The sequence below is a fragment of the Ipomoea triloba genome, chromosome 10, assembly GCF_003576645.1.
Source record: "Ipomoea triloba cultivar NCNSP0323 chromosome 10, ASM357664v1".
In the NCBI taxonomy this organism is placed as follows: Eukaryota; Viridiplantae; Streptophyta; class Magnoliopsida; order Solanales; family Convolvulaceae; genus Ipomoea; species Ipomoea triloba.
The window spans coordinates 25,933,532-25,951,481 of record NC_044925.1 but is presented as its reverse complement, the minus strand read 5'-3'; the positions used below and the strand labels follow the sequence as shown (position 1 = coordinate 25,951,481).

Sequence of the window (17,950 nt, the reverse complement as noted above, 5' to 3'; positions counted from 1 at the left end):
GCTTTAAACTCAAGCTAATTCTGCACTTGCTTTTGCTACTTCTGTTACAATTCTGTTACACAAAGAATATCACTTTCACATAAATTTTTAGTAAAGTGAATTTTTTTTAAAAAAATTTCGCCCACCTATATTTTGGATCCCATGAACCCGCTATAAGCTCATGAGTAGTAAATCAAGTGAATCCGCCATATGTCCATGAGCAGTAAATGAAGTTAATCTAGCATTGAGATTTCATGTCAAATTGTACATTTTTGTGCACAAAGAGTACTCTACCCAAACTTTACACACAAAGATACCATTTTTGCACAAGTTTTTAATAAAGTATTGTTTTTTTTATGTTGGAGGATGAATTTTCAACCGGAGATATAATAATTTGGTAAAAATAGTTCAATTACTCTAATATCGTTATTATTCTTTTAAATATTCCAATCTTATCGATCTTTAAATAAAATCTGCCGTAAAGACCAACTAACTTACTATATGGACTAAGTACTGAGAATATAACATGAATTGATTAATATTATTCGATAATGTTTAATAACACATCAATCCTCAAAATATGGTAATTTAAATTGTTTTGACTAAGTCATGAATTGATGATAAATATACAAATTAAAATAAAATATCATAAAATTAAGGAATAAATGCCCATGAAATATTTGGAGATATACACTCATTTTTTGAAGAATAATCAAGAATCATAGTGTAATGTATGATTTGAAAGAGCACACAACTCATGTCTAACATAAACGACCAAAGTCGGCGCAAGAATTGGTGGCCTAGTGGGCTGATGAAGAATAATGGAGTCGGCCCAAAAGGGGTGATCGGGTGGGCAAATTATTCTATAGATCTAGGTCTAAAATACACAATTTACATACTGAATGTTTATAATTTATATATTGAATGCTCACAATTTACATACTGAATGTTAACCATTTAAATTGTAAATATTCAATATGTAAATGGACACAGGCATATCCTGCAAGGTGGACATGAGTCCATGGTATAACTATTGATTGAGTGGGTGATGAAACATGATTTTCGTATGTTAATATTACGTTTGATTCTTGCTATCACCTTCTTGATCCTACCCTTCACAAAGAGTCTTTTCCAATTTTCATGTGTAATTTATAGATTATTACACCCTTCGCAAAGAGTCTTTTCCAATTTTTATGTGTAATTTATAGATTATTACACATGAGTGAATTTATTTATTGTGATTTTTCTCTTCCCTAAAAAAAAATTGGCTTTCACCAAATTGGACAAAGACAAGCTTTTTGGGGTGCACTAGTTGAGGATAAAATAGGTATATCACTTGTGAGTGGATTCTCTGACTAAGGTATGTGTTGGAAATCTATTTTTGGTTCTTCATATAAAGTTTATGGCATTTTCTTTATGCCTTCTTAGTCTTCCAGCTTATGCTAATGATGCCTAATGGTAACTCATCTTTGAATTGAATTATATGGTGTTGGTTGTTGCAAAAGTCTAATTTTGTATTCAAAAGATGCCCAAAACTATTTGTTGGTTTTTGAAAGGAAAAAAGATCAAATTTAAGCTCAACCAATTTCATGTGGAGTTGAAAGGCAAAATTATTTTTAATTCCACATGTATGTGTAATAACGTCTTTCAGAGAATTGATAGACGGAGGTGCGACTGAATAGTCTATTTCTCAAGATGTGAATATTAAGAGACAAACTTCATTGTTGTTTCAAAGGAATAAGGATTTATGCTCAATCAATTTCATGAGGAGTTGAAAGAAAACATAATATTCAAATCCACGTGTATACTGCAACACCCTTGGAAGGATTGATAGATGGATGTTTGGCTAAATTAGTTTATCTCATGGGATGTGAATATATAGTGTGCTATGAAAAATAAATAAATGAAAAAGAAATAAACTTGTTAGTTGTTTGAAAGGAATAAGAATGTATACTCAATTAATTTCATGTGGAGTCGAAAAACAAAAGAATCTTCAAATTTCTGTGTATATAGAAACATTCTTGGGAGTAAAGCTACCTTAAATGAGATCCAATCAAGTTTGGATTGGATTAGTCTTATCTTACGAGACGTGGATACCAATATATAATGAAAAATAAAAATAACACTTGGAGAGAAGAAAGCATACCAATTAGTGGTTTTCTTATTAGTTAGTGATCAATCATGAAAAGCTCAACTGTCAAGTGAAAGACTTGAATCCAACATGGACTTTTCACTTTTGGTGTTATTTTATAATTTTAGTGAATTCCTCAAACTTTGAAACAGCTACACTTTTAGCTGCCATTACTAAAAGTTGAGGTTATATATATTTTAAAAAGACTTCTTTTGCATTCACACTAGCAATCATCAACAATGGAGCAAATGTGGTGATTTCTTGTGTGCAAATTGCACCAAACACTGTCCTCCCACTTAATGACTTACTGAATTGATTTACTCATTTACTCATATACTATTCTGTCAGGTCAGAGTATGAGAACTTTGAGAGCGGGGGAATTTCACCTTTTGTGAACAATAATGGAGCAGATGAAGCTCAGCCAATGGGATGCAATAAAGGTAAAATTTCAAATTGGGCAAGTCACCACGAGAAGGAAAAGCATTTATCTTTACATTTCATCTAAGTAATGAAACCAAAGTGTTTCAAAATGGTAAAATGCTATTTTGCTGACAAAGTAAACTAGCTCTTCTCAATTGTACAAAGGCTGAATGTTGTAAAAATAGTTGGGTTCTCAATTGCTATGTGACTGGACAGTGTAAAAAAGGAATCAGATGTCAAAGCATGTGCTTAGTCACTTGGGTTGCATATAGATATACGAAATTCATTTCCGTGGTTGTATAAATAATACCATTTTTAGGATAATATGATACAATTCCACATCAGTTCCACAAGAGATAGATTGTGGAGTGATATATACATTGGAGCAAAATCTTCACTCACTGCACAGGCTAGTTCTTGTGATATATAGAATTGAGGTCTTTGCTTAAGTAGACTACATGGAAGATGACTACCCGATACTTGATAAGGTTCAAGGGGCCGGAATCGAGAAAATTGAGTTCGGAGTGAAAGTTATTCAGAATGATGTAAGCTAGAGTGCTAGACTTTATCATTATCCAAACCCCAATAAAGAATTGATGAGTGGCTCAAGTCACTTCCTCCTGTACCCTTTTGTCATTCACAATATTCTTTTCTTCCCTAACAATATCAATTGATCAAAGTAGAAAAAAGGGATTCTAGTTTGAGTGGTTTCTAGTTTGAAATGTTGGCAATCCTTCATACTGATTGGGCTAAGCCTTCCATATTATATTGTTCTAAGTATATTGTGTGTGCATGAACATTACAATTCTTTATTTATTTATTTGGTACTTAGAAGCAAAATGATGCTAGAATAAAATGCTGCTAAAGAAAATAACTTTTTTTTCATTGTTTTCATTTAAAAATTGAGGTAAACTTCTATCTTCACTTTTGAACCAGTGGAGGATATATGATGACAGCTTTTAATGTTCCATCTTGAATGACTTCCTTTGAAAACAAAAATGGGTGGTTGGATTAACCTCAAGAAAAGGACCATAAACAGTTAATGCTTTTGAAGGAGGGCTGAAACCCCAATATTGTGATTGATGTCTAATACATGTGAATGCCAATCATATTCTCATTCTTTTTTTTTTTTTTTTTTTTTTTNTTTTTGATTGACATCACGTATCTTAGTTTCACTAGACTAGTCCTGAGCGCTTGGAACCCAAACTAATCTTGAGCCCTGGGGACGTTGTCCCCTAGAACCCTGAAGAATGGTAAATCACGAGTACTTAGCTAACTCCAGGTTCTCTATATAGCATGTACACTTCTGCGCACAAGAGACTGCCTCCACGTTGATTGTCATATATATTCTCTTCTATGCATAGCCATTAAAAGTAGATTTGTATAAGCATCTATATATGCATCTACAATACAAATGCAATGACATTAGGTACTTGATTGTGCTTCATGTTTTGGCTTTTGTCAAAGAATTTTAGACAATCTTTCTTGATCTCATAGGTTTTTGTAGTTAGGTTATAACTTGGTTCTCTTTGCTTATCAAAGTAATATGGAAAACAAAAGGTATTTAGGATTTTGGCTCTAATACCATGTTGGATTGAGGGATTGAAACGCTTTGGCTTGGCGAATGGTAAAGGGAGCAGGAGCAACAAAGGAATACAAATGATGATAGAGCTCATACTGGAGAGGATAAAATAGAAAGTCGATTGGTTGTTGATGGGAGATTGCGGCACTCACTCTTAATGGCCTTCTTGATTTGAGTTGGTCAGCTATGAGCAACCTAAACTGGTTTATCTCCTTATGGTCCTTTGTCGACTAAGGTCACAAGGCGGGGTTTACCCAATGCACACCCTCGAGTAGTAGTTGCAGGTTTCCCTAGTCACCCCAAAAAGAAAAGAGGTAGTTTTTCTAAAGCTTGCTTAGCATCATAACATGTCAATATATCCAAGGACTTCATGTCATAAGAAATTAGAGATTATCCAAATTAACATGTTATGGTTGTGGAATATGCTGTGATAATTATATCTAGAATAGTTATGCACTCTCAACTATGAATTCATTGAATTGCAGATAACTGTACTAAGAGATAAAATACTTGAATGAACACTGAAGAGATGTTTCATTCTTCACTATTCAACCAAATAAGTTTGGAATCCTCCTAATTTCTCCCATCCAACTTGGTTTTTGGAATCATCTTTTTGCATTTTTTCATGACTGCAGATTGAAGAGTCACAGGGCACAAGGTTCTCCATCCTCCACAAAATTCTTTCTTAGCTTTCATATCTTTGTAATCATCAATTCGGAATATATACGCTTACGTTTCTCCACTTGATGCTTCCATGGCATGAACTTTAGCTTGTAAGAACATGCCCTAAAACATCCTTGTATGGAAATGGTTCTTTTGTTTGTTCTCATGTTTGATTCTACTAACGACATTATGACAGAAACTAAAATCTTCGACTTAAGATTCTTACTGAGGTTTTCTTTTACAGAATTGGAACAATTACTGGGAAGTAAACACTCATGAATTAAGGTTCAGTAAGTTAGTGTTTCATCGGTCTGCAAGCTACCGTTTTGCTTATGTATGACGAAACAGATAATTCTGTTAGAATTATTTGTGGATTATGTTTTCATGTGACTTGTGATTCAACAACCACACATGAAAATGGAGGCTCCACTAGGCTTTGTTCATTAAAATAGTATAATCAGCCTAAAATCGGTGTCAGATTCCATATGGTTCCTGTCCATTTTTGAAAAAGTTTGCTGTGTAGGATTCTTCACTAACACACATTTAAAATTGATGTCTACATGATGGCTTTGTTGATAAGTATTTGCCAACGAGTATATATATATATATATATATATAGACATGTTTGGTGTCAATGTACCTAGCTTACATACGCTCTTTGCATAGGCACTACCTAGCTGTCCCCAAATCGGTGTTTTTTTTTTAATCAGATTTTGAATTAAAAAAATGTTGTCCTTTTATCTGGTTCTTGTTTCCTTGTTGCTTTTGGAACCGTTTTCTGTTGCCAGGCATTCGTTTTCATCCAACAGGGAACAATCTGATCAGTCAAGGGCCAGTGAGGATCTCGTGGCGAATTTGCCTGGCCAGCCTGTAGTGAATTTCAAACATTATGCAGGGTATGTGACAGTGAACGAGAATAATGGAAGACGGCTCTTCTACTGGCTTTATGAATCCCCGAGCCTGCCTGACGAGAAACCTTTAGTTCTCTGGCTTAATGGTGGTAAGAACCTATGTTTTTCATTGTTCGTTAACAACGTTGTTTTCCTGTTTGATGGTATTGTTGGTATTCGTGTTGTTTAGATGTTTTCGTGTACGTTTAGGCTGCCTGCAACGAGTTTAGTTTGTTATATTTTCCTGAATTTAATACTGCTTTATTCCAGTCTTTATGCCCAACTTTCAGTATAGAAAGCAAAGAAATAGTCTTTAACAGAAAGGGAATTGAAGAAATTCCTAAAAATGTTTTCTTGTTGTCTTGTCTACAGACTACAGACAACCTTATTCTCATATATTTTCTTAGTCTGTTGTTGTTGTCTGGTCTGTAGAAAATCTCAAATCGACGATTTTCTTAGTTAAACAATTATGATATGATAGGCTTTAAGAATTCATGTCCAGTTTCTTGCCATGAAGTGGGCACCACCTTTTCCCCCTTTCTCAAGTAACCAAATTACCAAAAGATTGTTTTTTTTTTTTTTTTGAGGAAACCAAAAGATTGTTTAAACATATCATTATTTCACTTTCGACTTCGATTTCCTGGTTCAGGTCCTGGATGTTCTTCCATTGGGTATGGGGCAACCCAAGAGATTGGACCTTTCCTCGTCGACTCTGATGAATCCAGTCTAACAGTTAATCCTTATTCATGGAACAAAGGTTTAGTATCTGTAAATCTCTCTTAACAACCTTAAAGTTCTCAGTAACCTGACATTGCTCTTTATTAATACTGCAGAAGCAAACTTGCTGTTCCTGGAATCTCCAATTGGTGTTGGGTTCTCGTACTCGAATACAAGCACTGATTATGCCAATCTTGGGGATGATTTTGCGGGTTAGATTTTTTTTTTTTTTCTCGGTTTTTCCCCTTTCTGCATCCCTTCTTTCTCACCTTGCACCCGTGTACATGTTAATGTGCAGCAAACGATGCGTATGCATTCCTGCATGAGTGGTTTCTCAAGTACCCGTCGTATAGAACCCGAGCTTTCTACATTGCTGGGGAGAGTTATGCAGGTATTTGTCACAACAACTATCTTCTGCTACATTTAGCTCAAGATTTCATGCGCCCCGAAGATTTTTCTTCTGTGTTTATATATATTTAATATATGGAATCTCTATAGATTGGATTTAGGTAGGTAGGTATATGGAAACTTGTTTCCTATTCGTAGTCTTCTTGCACCTATTTATAAGGCTTTGTATTCTCTTTTTTATATGACAATATAACACAGCATATTCAGAAATCTTCTCTTTACTTTCGTAACAACAGGGAAGTATGTTCCTGAGCTGGCTGAGATTATTGTTGACAGAAACAAAGACCCTTCCCTTTTCATTGATCTTAGAGGGATTCTGGTATGGCTGTTCTTCTGCAACTATAAAAACAGTCATTCGAGTGCTCGTTTATTGACTATTGATGATGGGCGATTGCTCGTTGCAGCTTGGCAATCCCGAAACATCTGATGTTCAGGACTGGCAGGGCATGGTGGATTACGCGTGGAGCCACGCTGTGATATCCGACGAGACTCACAGAACGATCATAGCGTCGTGTGATTTTAACAGCAACGATACGTGGAGCAATCAGGACTGCAGCCAGGCTGTGAATGAACTGCTGAAACAGTACAAGGAGATTGATATCTACAGCCTTTATACGTCGGTCTGCATTGACAGCTTGACTGGTTCGGACGATAATTCAACTCCAGTGTTCAAGACCACATCCAAAATGGTAAGTAAAATGCTCAAACTTTCCCCTCTAAGATCCTAAAGAACGCGTTCTGTCTCAACTAGTAGATCCTATTGATAACTGAAGAATGCGTTCTGTCTCAACTAAAAGTTTAAGCGTATAGACTGTACAATAATGTCTTGTTTTGTGATCAGATGCCAAGAATCATGGCGGGATACGATCCGTGTCTCGACGACTACGCCAAATCTTATTACAACAGGCTGGATGTTCAGAAAGCCCTTCATGTCAGTTCTGGTCACCATCTCAGGGACTGGAGAATCTGCAAGTATGTAATGCAATTTAATTTAATTTATTGATTGGATTCAGTCTTTTAGTATGGTAACGTTCGGCCCATGTGCATTACAACCCAGTCGACTAACCTCGACCCAATCTGGTGTAGTATGTCAGTCTTCAATGGGTGGTCTGACTCAAAGGAATCTGTTCTTCCCATATATCAGAAACTCATTGCTGCAGGAATTAGAATATGGGTATACAGGTACACAAACGAAAAGTTCGCGTTTACTTCAATTCTTCGGTTTTCTTTCTCCAATTTTTCAATTTTCATTCTCTATTCCTCGGGTGCAGCGGGGACACTGATGGAAGGGTTCCTGTGTTATCTACAAGATACAGCATAAGTACTCTTAGTCTTCCCATTACCAGAGAATGGAGGCCATGGTATCATCAGAAACAAGTAAGATGCACATCTGCTAAATTGCTTCTGATCTCTGTGAATGAGAAAATGGAATATTTTGACCTCTGTGAACAAGAAAAGGGAATGAAATCATATTCTAGTGATGACAATATTCCTTTGATTTGAGAGCACACAGGTATATTTTAGGATAAAACAACAGACAGAACCCTTTGACAAAACTGCGATATTATAGCAAAAAGAAATGCAAAAGTCTTGCTTAGTTAATTCAACCGTTCACTTTAAAGTTTTGTTCTATCAGCAGTGTAGGGGTTTGAATCTTATTGGAAATTTGGGGTCATTGAGAGACCTTGACCGATCAGAGTATACAGACTGGAGTGGAACTTAGAGACTGACGGGATGACTCGCGATTTACCCTCTCTACCCTCTGGGATAGGGGCTTTGGATGCATAGGATTAGTCTAGCGTACACTAAGATACCTAATGATCTAAAAATAATGCAAAAGTTGAACAATCAAAACAAACTATAGTTAATCCAACGTTCCTAAGTGAACTGTTAATACAACTGTAAGATCATATGATAAATTCTTACAGCGTTGTGTTGCATTAAACATGTTGCTGATGCGACCTGAAGTGAATCCGGATTAGTGACTTAAGCATATCAGATCTTGTGATTGAACAAGGCAGAGGGAGAAAAACATAAATTCTTTGTCACTATTCCAACTTTTTGTGGTGGAGCGGAATCTGTACACAATCTTTTAATCTTCCTTTTTGCCATGGCATTTCAACAGGTTGGTGGATGGGTTCAGGAATATGAAGGGCTTACTTTTGCTACTTTTAGAGGAGCTGGCCATGCAGTCCCCACTTTCAAGCCAAGTGAATCCCTGGCATTCTTCTCATCATTCCTCTCTGGGGCATCTCTCCCATTTAAAAGATAAATCATATTCTGTGAGACCGTCTCATCAGAAGACGGACGTGTAATACTTCTTATGAACGTATAAAAAAATATTATATTTTAATTAAAAAATATTATACGTCTCACAAAACTTACTCTTAAAAGATAGATCTGATACTAAGCTCCAATCAATATTGTTATGATGGTGTTTAATGCCAGAAATTTCAGCTAGAAATAGCAATGATATGATGTAATGCTTTATACATCAAAAAGAGAAGAAAGTATTTATGGTCCCTCAATAGTGCTACCACCATAAACATCTATTTCTTTTGGCTATCCATGTAATAGAAAATATGTTACAAGCTTCTTTTGGCTATCCATGTAATAGAAAATATGTTACAAGGTACATTGAGCACGTACCGATTTAATGTCTTAAGAGTTATGATGTAATAGACTGACTTAGTATTAAAAGCAAAATATTATTGAAATATATTGGCAAATGATCCAATTATCTTTTTGAGTTCGCATGTGTAATGACATAATTTGTAATATTTCAAAGGTTTATTTAGCCCTTAACCGAGTGGTGACAGGTGACATACTAAATGATTCAATTATTTTTTGAATTTGGATGTTTGATTAGAATTTCTTTTTGACAATGCACCATTTGGTATAATTCTGAGGCTTAATTAAATTCTTTAACCTATTTACTTCATTGAAGAACTGTCTGTTTAACAAATATGCTTATATAATTTTATTTATGGAAAATGGGCAAATAGACCCCTTGCTATTTGATTCATGAATTTTAAAAGACAATATGGTATGATAAGAAATATAGTATGAAAAGCACCAAAAGAATATAGAACATCCCATGCTTATGAATTACAGAAAAAAAAAGGCCACATTTCCTGTCAGGTAAATATTGGAAAAGCAGAGAATAGATGCAGTTGACATGACAGGATAAATTGTTGAATTGTTGACAAATTAGCATACAAGAGATTCAAAGAAAGAAGCTATACTTCATGCCAAAGATAAGCTTTTTCCAAGGCATTCCAGGCCCATATTCTAAAATCTGAAGTGGTAAGTGCACAATGAAGTGTATTATTCTTCAAGCAGCTTATGCAGAGAAGAATTATGGGGTTTTTCCTTTGCAAATTGCAGTGAACAGTTTGCAGCATTACACAATGCACATATTCACCATTTATACAATTATGCTTATGAAAAGTAATAATGCACTAAAGCATTAGTGCAACCAAGGCTAGCAAATGCTGCTTTTATTCATCCTCATCTTGGGATCAAAAGACGGCATTATGATGAAATGACAGCAAATGAACAACAATGCACAGAACAATCACAAGAATAATCAGGCTAAAGGTTCCATTAGTAAGAGCAAAAGTTTTTAGATTTTTAAAAGTGCTGTTAGATAGATTTGGAACCTGGGAGAAGTCCAGGAACAATGTCAATAGTAGCAGAATAAAGTTAGTCTCTTGAACGACAGCGCCTCTTCTTGGAATTATTCCCTCCCATCTCCTCTTTATCAGAATTAATTTTGTTTCTCTTCTCCATCTGCCCATCTCTGTCTTGGTCCTCACAGTTGGGAGCTGACGTTACTTCATGCTCCTGTCTCGCAAAACCTTCCTCCATGGCACTTGGCCTGGGAGCCTGCCCTTCATCTTCTTCATAAGCAGTCTTGAATAAGGCTTTAAAGAGATGGTTCTGGGCCACCTTGTCACTCAGGATCCTGCTTATATTTTCCCGGGCATATGATTGGGCGGCTTGCCTGAATTCCTCTGATTGTCTCCACTTCTGGATGGCCTTATCCTGGGTAGAAGCAAGTTCTTCATCTTTGGCCTTGAGCTGCTTCCTCTGGGCCTCAACCTTCTCGCTGAGCTTGATCTTCTCTTGCTCCAGGGCTTCAAACCTGGCCTGCGCAGCAGAGTTGGGTTTGTTGGAGGCTTCAAGTTGCAACTCCAGCACTTTCACCTTGGCCTCAGCTGCAGTGTTCTTGGCTTCTTGGATGATCCTCTGCTCGGATGAAGCATCACCCACAGAACCCTCAATCTGCTCACATTCCTCTTCTACGCCCATATCTTCAGGCCCTGCAACAAGGTAAAAATTGTCAGTCACATGACAAACAGAACCCAAACACAAGCCCTAGGTGTAAAACACAACCTCTAGCATCATTCCCTCCCCTGCAACACAACGTTTCATCCAGCTTTGTGCTGGCTTCAGAGATAGCCTTGCCCTTCTTTTCAGACTGCCTGGAATCTAGACGGGATAAAGCCCTAACATGCTTCTCACCCACAGAACCCTCAATCTGCTCGCATTCCTCTTCTACGCTCATGTCTTCAGGCCCTGCAACAAGGTAAAAATTGTCGGTCACATGACAAACAGAACCCAAACACAAGACCTAGGTGTAAAACACAACCTCTAGCATCATTCCCTCCCCTGCAACACGACCTTTCATCCTGCTTGGTGCTGGCTTCACAATCCTTGCCCTTCTTTTCAGACAGCCTGGAACCTAGACGGGATAAAGACCTAACCTGCTTCTCACCCACAGAATCCTCAATCTGCTCGCATTCCTCTTCTGCGCCCATGTCTTCAGGCCCTGCAACAAGGTAAAAATTGTCAGTCACATGACAACCAGAACCCAAACATAAACCCTAGGTGTAAAACACAACCTCTTGCATCATTCCCTCCCCCGTCCCTTTTGCAAGAACTAGTTGTGTTTCTCTTCTCAATCTCCGCATCCCTGTCTTGGCCCTCATTGCTGGGAGATGCAGTCACTTCATGCTCCTCACTCCATGCGGCAGACAGATATTCATCGCTAGGCACTGAGAGGACATAACTATGCAAAGCAGCAGCAGAACTAGAATAGATAATAAACAATATCATTAAGAAGATACAGCCAAACTAGGATATTAACACAGAATCAACAAAGAGGACCACTAAGGGACTGTTAAACAGATCTAAATCTAAAAGGGAAGAGCATTTAATTATCACAAATTATACTCCATGACAAAATGACAAGAATGTGAGTTGCACTTGTACTTACCCTAAACAAACATCATTAAAGTCATAATTCCTGGAGAAAGGAATGTCATTTTCATAAAAGATCTTGGAGGAGATAATCTTTGCACTTCCCTCGTCGATTGAGGAAATTTGGATTTCATGTTCATGTGCAAAATCAATCTTGAAAACACAAACCACAAAAGCTTCAAAGAGACTGTAAAAAATCCAACAAAACCTTCCACTACCAAGATCAAATAGCTTACCACTGCCACCACATGGGGGGTCAATATAAACTTCACATAGATGCCTGTAAGATTTAGGGGTGAAAGAACCCTTGGGATGAAGGCAAACACGATATGCAGTAGGCTTTCTGCCACTAAGGGCGACCAGAACATGAGTATTGTCAGCAAACTCATTGGAAAGCCCTATACCACCACCACCACGGTGATCATAGGGGAGAGGAATATCTTTTTCCTTAAATTGGAGCACCATGGCCTCTTCTTCCCGCCATTTCAACAATCTAGTGTTGAAAGAGAAGGCACGGCGGACACATGAACCCTCGACATCGCTGGATTCTTCGAGAAACAAAACAGATAACCGCGGAGAACAAAAGCTCCAGATACCTCAGAAACCCTAGTCCGATTCTCAAGCACGAAGGGAGGCGGCGGCGGAGTGTAAAATCGATTTTCAGCAGAATCAAAAGACCGAAAATAGAAGGGAGCAACGCGGTTTGGAAAGAAGTAAATCATACGGTTAGCACGAACTACATGAGGACATTTCAGGGCTCCGAAATCGCCATAAAAGTCTGGTTCGTCAACACATTCAGTGTCTTTAACAGGAAATTCATTGAATCTGGTAGGATTGAAAGAATAAAAGCTACTCCCATCTGGATACCGACCTGTTTCTGCAGAACCGCCGCCAATCATATACAGAGTGTGGCGGTTGCTGAAAAGTCCCATATCCTTGAAGGGGCAGGAGCCTGACAAGCTTGATGGATCAAAGTATACACACTCAACCTTGAGTTCCTTCTTCTTAAGGAATCCACCAAAGTCTGACATATTTATTCGAAAGAGTCCTTCGTAGTGAAGCAAATAAAGATACGTGAACTCTCCCATGGTTGTGCAATTGATGTAACCCTAGCCTAGATACGAATTCAAAAACACCTAGTGATAGATGAAGCAATGAAGAGCAGGCAACATTACATAGTGATGCCATTCGCCGGAGAAATCGTTGCCGACGACGGCAGGTGGAAAAAAAATCTAAGTATTTTAAAAATTTTAAGGGTAAATTTGTCTTTTTAAATATTTTTTACAATAATTTGACTAGAGAGATCAAAATTAAGAAAAATTGAATAGTTAAGGTGATAACATGACAATTTTTTGTTTCAAAAAAAAAAAAAAAACATGACAATTTTAAAATTCGTGAACTGCAATTAACAAAACCTTAATCAACTCATTTTTAAATTTGTTCATTGACTATTAAAATTTCGTTATTTAACGGTTTTCTTAATAAGTGACAAAATTGCGTACAAAAATAATAACCAATAATCAAAATAGATAATTTATTGGGTATAAAATTAATAGTTTGAGGAGTAAAACATGTAATTTTTAAAGTAAAAAAAAAATGTAGTAAATATGAATACTAAATCTAGAATTATTATTTTTTTATGATGTATGGTCCGAATAGTAACTACGAGTTTCCCTCGTCATAAAAAGAAATGCTGCATGTTTATATTCATGCTTATATTGGGATCAAAACACATCATTATTATGGAATGACAGAGCAAATGTAACAACAATGCAGCACAATCACAAGAATGGCCAAGCTAAAGGTTCCATTAGTAAGACTGTAAGAGCAAAATTTAGATTTTTATAAGTGCTGTTAGATAGAATTGGAACCAGGGAAAAATCCAGGAACAACAGTAGCAGGATAAATTTAGTCTCTTGAACGACATCGCTTCTTCCTTCTGTCCGTGTCTTCCCGGGCATATGAACGGGCGGCTTGCCTGAATTCCTCCGATTGTCTCCATTCCTGGATGGCCTTATCCCGGGTAGAAACAAGTTCCTCGTCTTTGGCTCTCAGTTGTTTCCTCTGAGCCTTGACTGTCTCACGGAGCTTTATCTTCTCGTGTTCCAGGGCTTCCAACTCGGCCTTAGCAGCAGAGCAGGCCTTGTTGGAGGCTTCAAGTTGCAACTCCAGTGCTTTCACCTTGGCCTCCACTGCAGCATACTCGGCTTCTTGGATGATCCTCTGCTCGGATGCCGCGTCTGCCCGATCAATCATGGCTAGACCATACATAATCGACTGTGCACAAGTTAAAGCATTCAGTTAAAAGACTCGTAAACAAGTATTACACCTTAATCCCGAGGGTCTAAAAAGAATCGTAACTACTACCTTGAGTTGAGTGCGAATGAACGACCGGCTAAGGGCATTATCTCCGGTCTTGTCCACTCCCTTCATCTCAAATCGAGAGGCCAAGCTCCTCGCCAAGGCCACCGGGTCATGTTCTGGGTTTTCGTCCTGCTCGCCCTTCTCTGGGGGCTTTTCACCTACAGAACCCTCGAACTGCTCGTGTTCCTGTTCTACTCCCATGTCTTCTTCATCAACGTAAACCCCATCACTATCATTGTCTACTTCATACTCCTGACTCCCATAACTAAGCTTTTCATTGCTGGGAACTGAGGGAGATCTGGGAGAATAGCTTGCCGTTTCAGCAGGAGTATAAATTGGAGAGCTGGGAGAATAGCTTACCATTGCAGGAGCAGAACTAGAATAGATAACAAATAACAAACAATTATCAAATCAACCAAGAAGACTATAACAACTTTAGTTTTTTTCTTTTTTTTTTTGAAAATCAATTTTTTTTTTCTTTTAGATGATAAGAAAACTATTATGTGCAGTAGATAAAAAAACCAATAGGCTAGTTCCACTGGAAAGCCTTATGATTATCAAAATTAATTTGTTGAGATTGTCCTCTATAGCGGGACAGATAGAAGGCTAATAGGTCAGTCCTACGAAAAAATCACTTTGAAACTTTATGATTATTAAAACCAACTTGTTGGGATTGTACTCTATAGCAACCTATAGTGGAATTATAGAAGACAAATAGGCCAGTCTTATGAAGAAACCAGTTTGAAACCTTATGCTTATTAAAATCAACTTGTTGGGATTGTACTCTATAGCAACCTATAGTGGAATTATAGAAGACAAATAGGCCAGTCTTACGGAGTGACCAAGTTTGAAACCTTGTGATTATTAAAATCTAACTTGTTGTGATTGTCCTATATAACAACCTATAGTGAAACTATAGAAGGTCAATAGGTTACTCATAAAGTCCTAGTCTAATTAAATTGGTTATTGTTGCTCCAACAACAACTATAAGGGACAACATGTAGACGCTCCATTAAAGTCAAACTCGATTTTAGTTATGTAGCCATATGAATTTGACTGGGTTGTCCTGTATAACATTACATGAAAAGAATGTGCAGTGGGTTGTACTTACGCCAAACAAACATCAGTAAACCAAGTCTCCCTGACGAAAGGAATGTGCTCTTCCCGAAATTTCCTGGATGCCAGAATTTGGGAAGACTCCCTTCTATCATAGAGGGAGATTTGTATTTTATGTTCAAGTGCAAAATCAATCTTGAAAACACAAACAAGAAGACCTGCCCGGGGACCGTAATCAACGGAACAAAACTTTCCGCCGCCAAGATCAAGCAGGCGCGATACATCACAAACCTCGCTGCTATCGCCGTTCTCAATATAAACTTCACGCAGATGCCTGTAAGATTTAGGCACGAGATTGCCACGCGGATAGAGGCAGACCCGATAAGCAGTAGGCATTCTGTCACAAAGCGCAACCATAACCCTAGTCTCATCAGAAAACTCAGCCGAAAGCCCTACATCGCCGCGGTGTTCATGTGGAAGAGGAATACCTTCTTCCTTAAATTCCTTCACCATCCGCTCTTCCTCCCGCCAATTCAACCCGCTAGTGCTGAAAGAGAAGGCACGCGCACAGGAGCCGCACGATTCTTTGATAAACAAATATATAAAATCGCGGAGAGCCAGAGCTCCAGATACCGAATAAACTCCATTATCGGCCCACCTTTCAAACGGAGGCGGCGGCAGGCCGTGAAAGCGGTTTCCGGCGTGGTCAAACCACTGGAAATGGAAGTTATCGACGGAATCCGGGAGGACGTAAATCTTATTCATAGCACGGACCACACGGGGCCATTTCACGGGGTGGAAGCCGTAAACGTTATCCGCTTCGTCGAGACACTCGGAATTTTTAACAGGGAATTCTTTGAATCTGCTGGGAACCAAACGATAGAAGGTTGTTGTTTCTGCGGAATCGCCGCCGATCATGAACAGATTGCGGCGGTGGCTGAAGAGTGCCATATCCGTGCAGAACTTTTTTGTTTGGTCGTAATAGAATACACACTCAAGCTTGAGTTCTTTGTGTTCATCAAAGGAGGAGACATTAATGCGAAAGAGTCCTCTTTGGTGGAGTAAATAAACATATTTCGACTCTTCCATGCTTGTGCTGCGATTCATGTATAACTCTAGCTACAAACAAATAAATTAAAGAACAACACAAAGTTTCAATTCCCCCTCTTTTTATATATATGATTAGGATTCACGTTTGGGCGCGCATTTGCAGTTATTAGTCCTTTTCCTAACAAAACACAACCTACATATATATATATATACAGGATAACCCTAACTCCAACATATTGTTACCTAAACTCTAGCTTGGGCCCGCCTTGTCATTGAAGTGGTGAGATCAAGTGGTCTATCACTTGAGTTGGCTCCATAAGACTATGAATAATATTTTTAATAAATTGAATAATATGTGATTTTGTATAATTTACAATAAAGCATGGATTATATATTGTGACATTGTCCTCCCCACTCTCATTTGTATGATTATTCTCATCAATCCCTACACTACCCAACTTCTCATACCCCCTATTTTCCAATTTCCTTCGCACCCTTCTACTCATATCTAATCAATTTTACCCACACAACTTCAAGCTAGAAAGGAATATAATTGAAAGATGATCAACGAAACCCAAAAACTTCATACCACTTTAGCAACTTAAAGCATCAATACAACCCTCAAAATCAAAATCTACAGCACGGAAGTCGCACGGAGAAACCCAGAAACTTCCGGCAACTAACCCGGAGTCGGCGGCACCCATGCTCTCTGCGGAAGGGAGAACACACGATATCGCCGCTTTTGATGCTGAGGGTGTGTGTTGAATACCTAATATTTCATTGCATAGGCTTCGCGGGGCTAGCTAGTTGGTTCGACCGATACCTTAAAGAGTTAAAGTCTTGCTCCAGCGGTACTGTGGGGTTTTTAACTTAGGGGAACAGAGGAGTGCAACGTGGATCACGGATAATTGTTTATTTTTAGTATATTAAAAATTAATTTTTAATGCATGTACACACTACGGAAGGTTCATTTTAAAGTAATATACTTCAAATAAACTTGCAATACACTAAAAACAAAACTTGAAAAAAGTAAACATTTAATATAGTAAAAATGATTGTGTATGTCAATGGTCTACCTTGCAATGTAAACCATGATCTACCGTTTAATTTTCATTTGTTCAATGCAATCAAAATTGATATATGATAAAAACTAAAAATAGTAATTAATTACAAATTATCAAGCACTATTTTGTTCATGAATTAAGCATTAAATTTTGATCAAACTTTTTTAGATTTGAGAATCTATATTAAATCTGAAAATTTGATACAATTCTTGTTAATTTTGTTACCTTACCCCAAAAAGACTTTATACAATATCATACATATCTATTGGTTGTTAGGATTGGATCATAGAATACACACTCGAGCTTGAGTTCGTTCTTGCATTTTCGACCATAGTCGGAGACATTAACACGAAAGAGTACG

At 37.7% G+C, this 17,950-nt stretch overlaps 2 protein-coding genes across 4 annotated transcripts; one reads left to right on the top strand and one right to left on the bottom strand.

The window, feature by feature from the left end:
• Positions 1-5,346: 5,346 nt before the first annotated feature.
• Positions 5,347-9,134, top strand: LOC116032923 (serine carboxypeptidase-like 31). The gene is made up of 10 exons (XM_031275661.1): positions 5,347-5,775; positions 6,315-6,422; positions 6,499-6,594; positions 6,681-6,773; positions 7,027-7,109; positions 7,195-7,479; positions 7,632-7,762; positions 7,877-7,972; positions 8,062-8,167; positions 8,916-9,134. Exons 1-10 carry the CDS (start codon positions 5,502-5,504, stop codon positions 9,060-9,062), a joined length of 1,419 nt encoding a protein of 472 aa, XP_031131521.1. The 5' UTR covers positions 5,347-5,501; the 3' UTR covers positions 9,063-9,134.
• A 1,100-nt stretch (positions 9,135-10,234) lies between these two features.
• On the bottom strand, positions 10,235-12,549 carry LOC116031473. Of its 3 annotated transcripts, XM_031273695.1 has the most exons (6): positions 12,292-12,530; positions 12,072-12,208; positions 11,698-11,885; positions 11,445-11,624; positions 11,189-11,371; positions 10,235-11,115 (listed from the first exon to the last, which is right to left on the bottom strand). In XM_031273695.1, the coding sequence occupies exons 1-6, from the start codon at positions 12,442-12,444 to the stop codon at positions 10,496-10,498; spliced, it is 1,461 nt and encodes a 486-aa protein (XP_031129555.1). In that variant the 5' UTR covers positions 12,445-12,530; the 3' UTR covers positions 10,235-10,495. The 3 variants fall into 3 exon arrangements, with proteins under 3 accessions (XP_031129555.1, XP_031129554.1, XP_031129556.1); XM_031273694.1 differs by having other exon boundaries at positions 12,072-12,549; XM_031273696.1 differs by lacking the exon at positions 11,189-11,371 and having other exon boundaries at positions 12,072-12,549.
• Positions 12,550-17,950: the final 5,401 nt, after the last annotated feature.

Excerpts from the sequence above, each read along its gene's own strand:
- LOC116031473 (XM_031273694.1), bottom strand. The coding sequence starts at position 12,520 with ATGGTGCTCCAATTTAAGGAAAAAGATATTCCTCTCCCCTATGATCAC. Across the intron at positions 11,886-12,071 it reads TTTAATGATGTTTGTTTAGG|TTCTGCTGCTGCTTTGCATA; the intron begins GTAAGTACAAGT and ends TATCTATTCTAG. Across the intron at positions 11,372-11,444 it reads GGGAGGGAATGATGCTAGAG|GGCCTGAAGACATGAGCGTA; the intron begins GTTGTGTTTTAC and ends ACCTTGTTGCAG.
- LOC116032923 (XM_031275661.1), top strand. The coding sequence starts at position 5,502 with ATGTTGTCCTTTTATCTGGTTCTTGTTTCCTTGTTGCTTTTGGAACCG. Across the intron at positions 7,480-7,631 it reads TCAAGACCACATCCAAAATG|ATGCCAAGAATCATGGCGGG; the intron begins GTAAGTAAAATG and ends TTTTGTGATCAG. Across the intron at positions 7,973-8,061 it reads ATTAGAATATGGGTATACAG|CGGGGACACTGATGGAAGGG; the intron begins GTACACAAACGA and ends CCTCGGGTGCAG.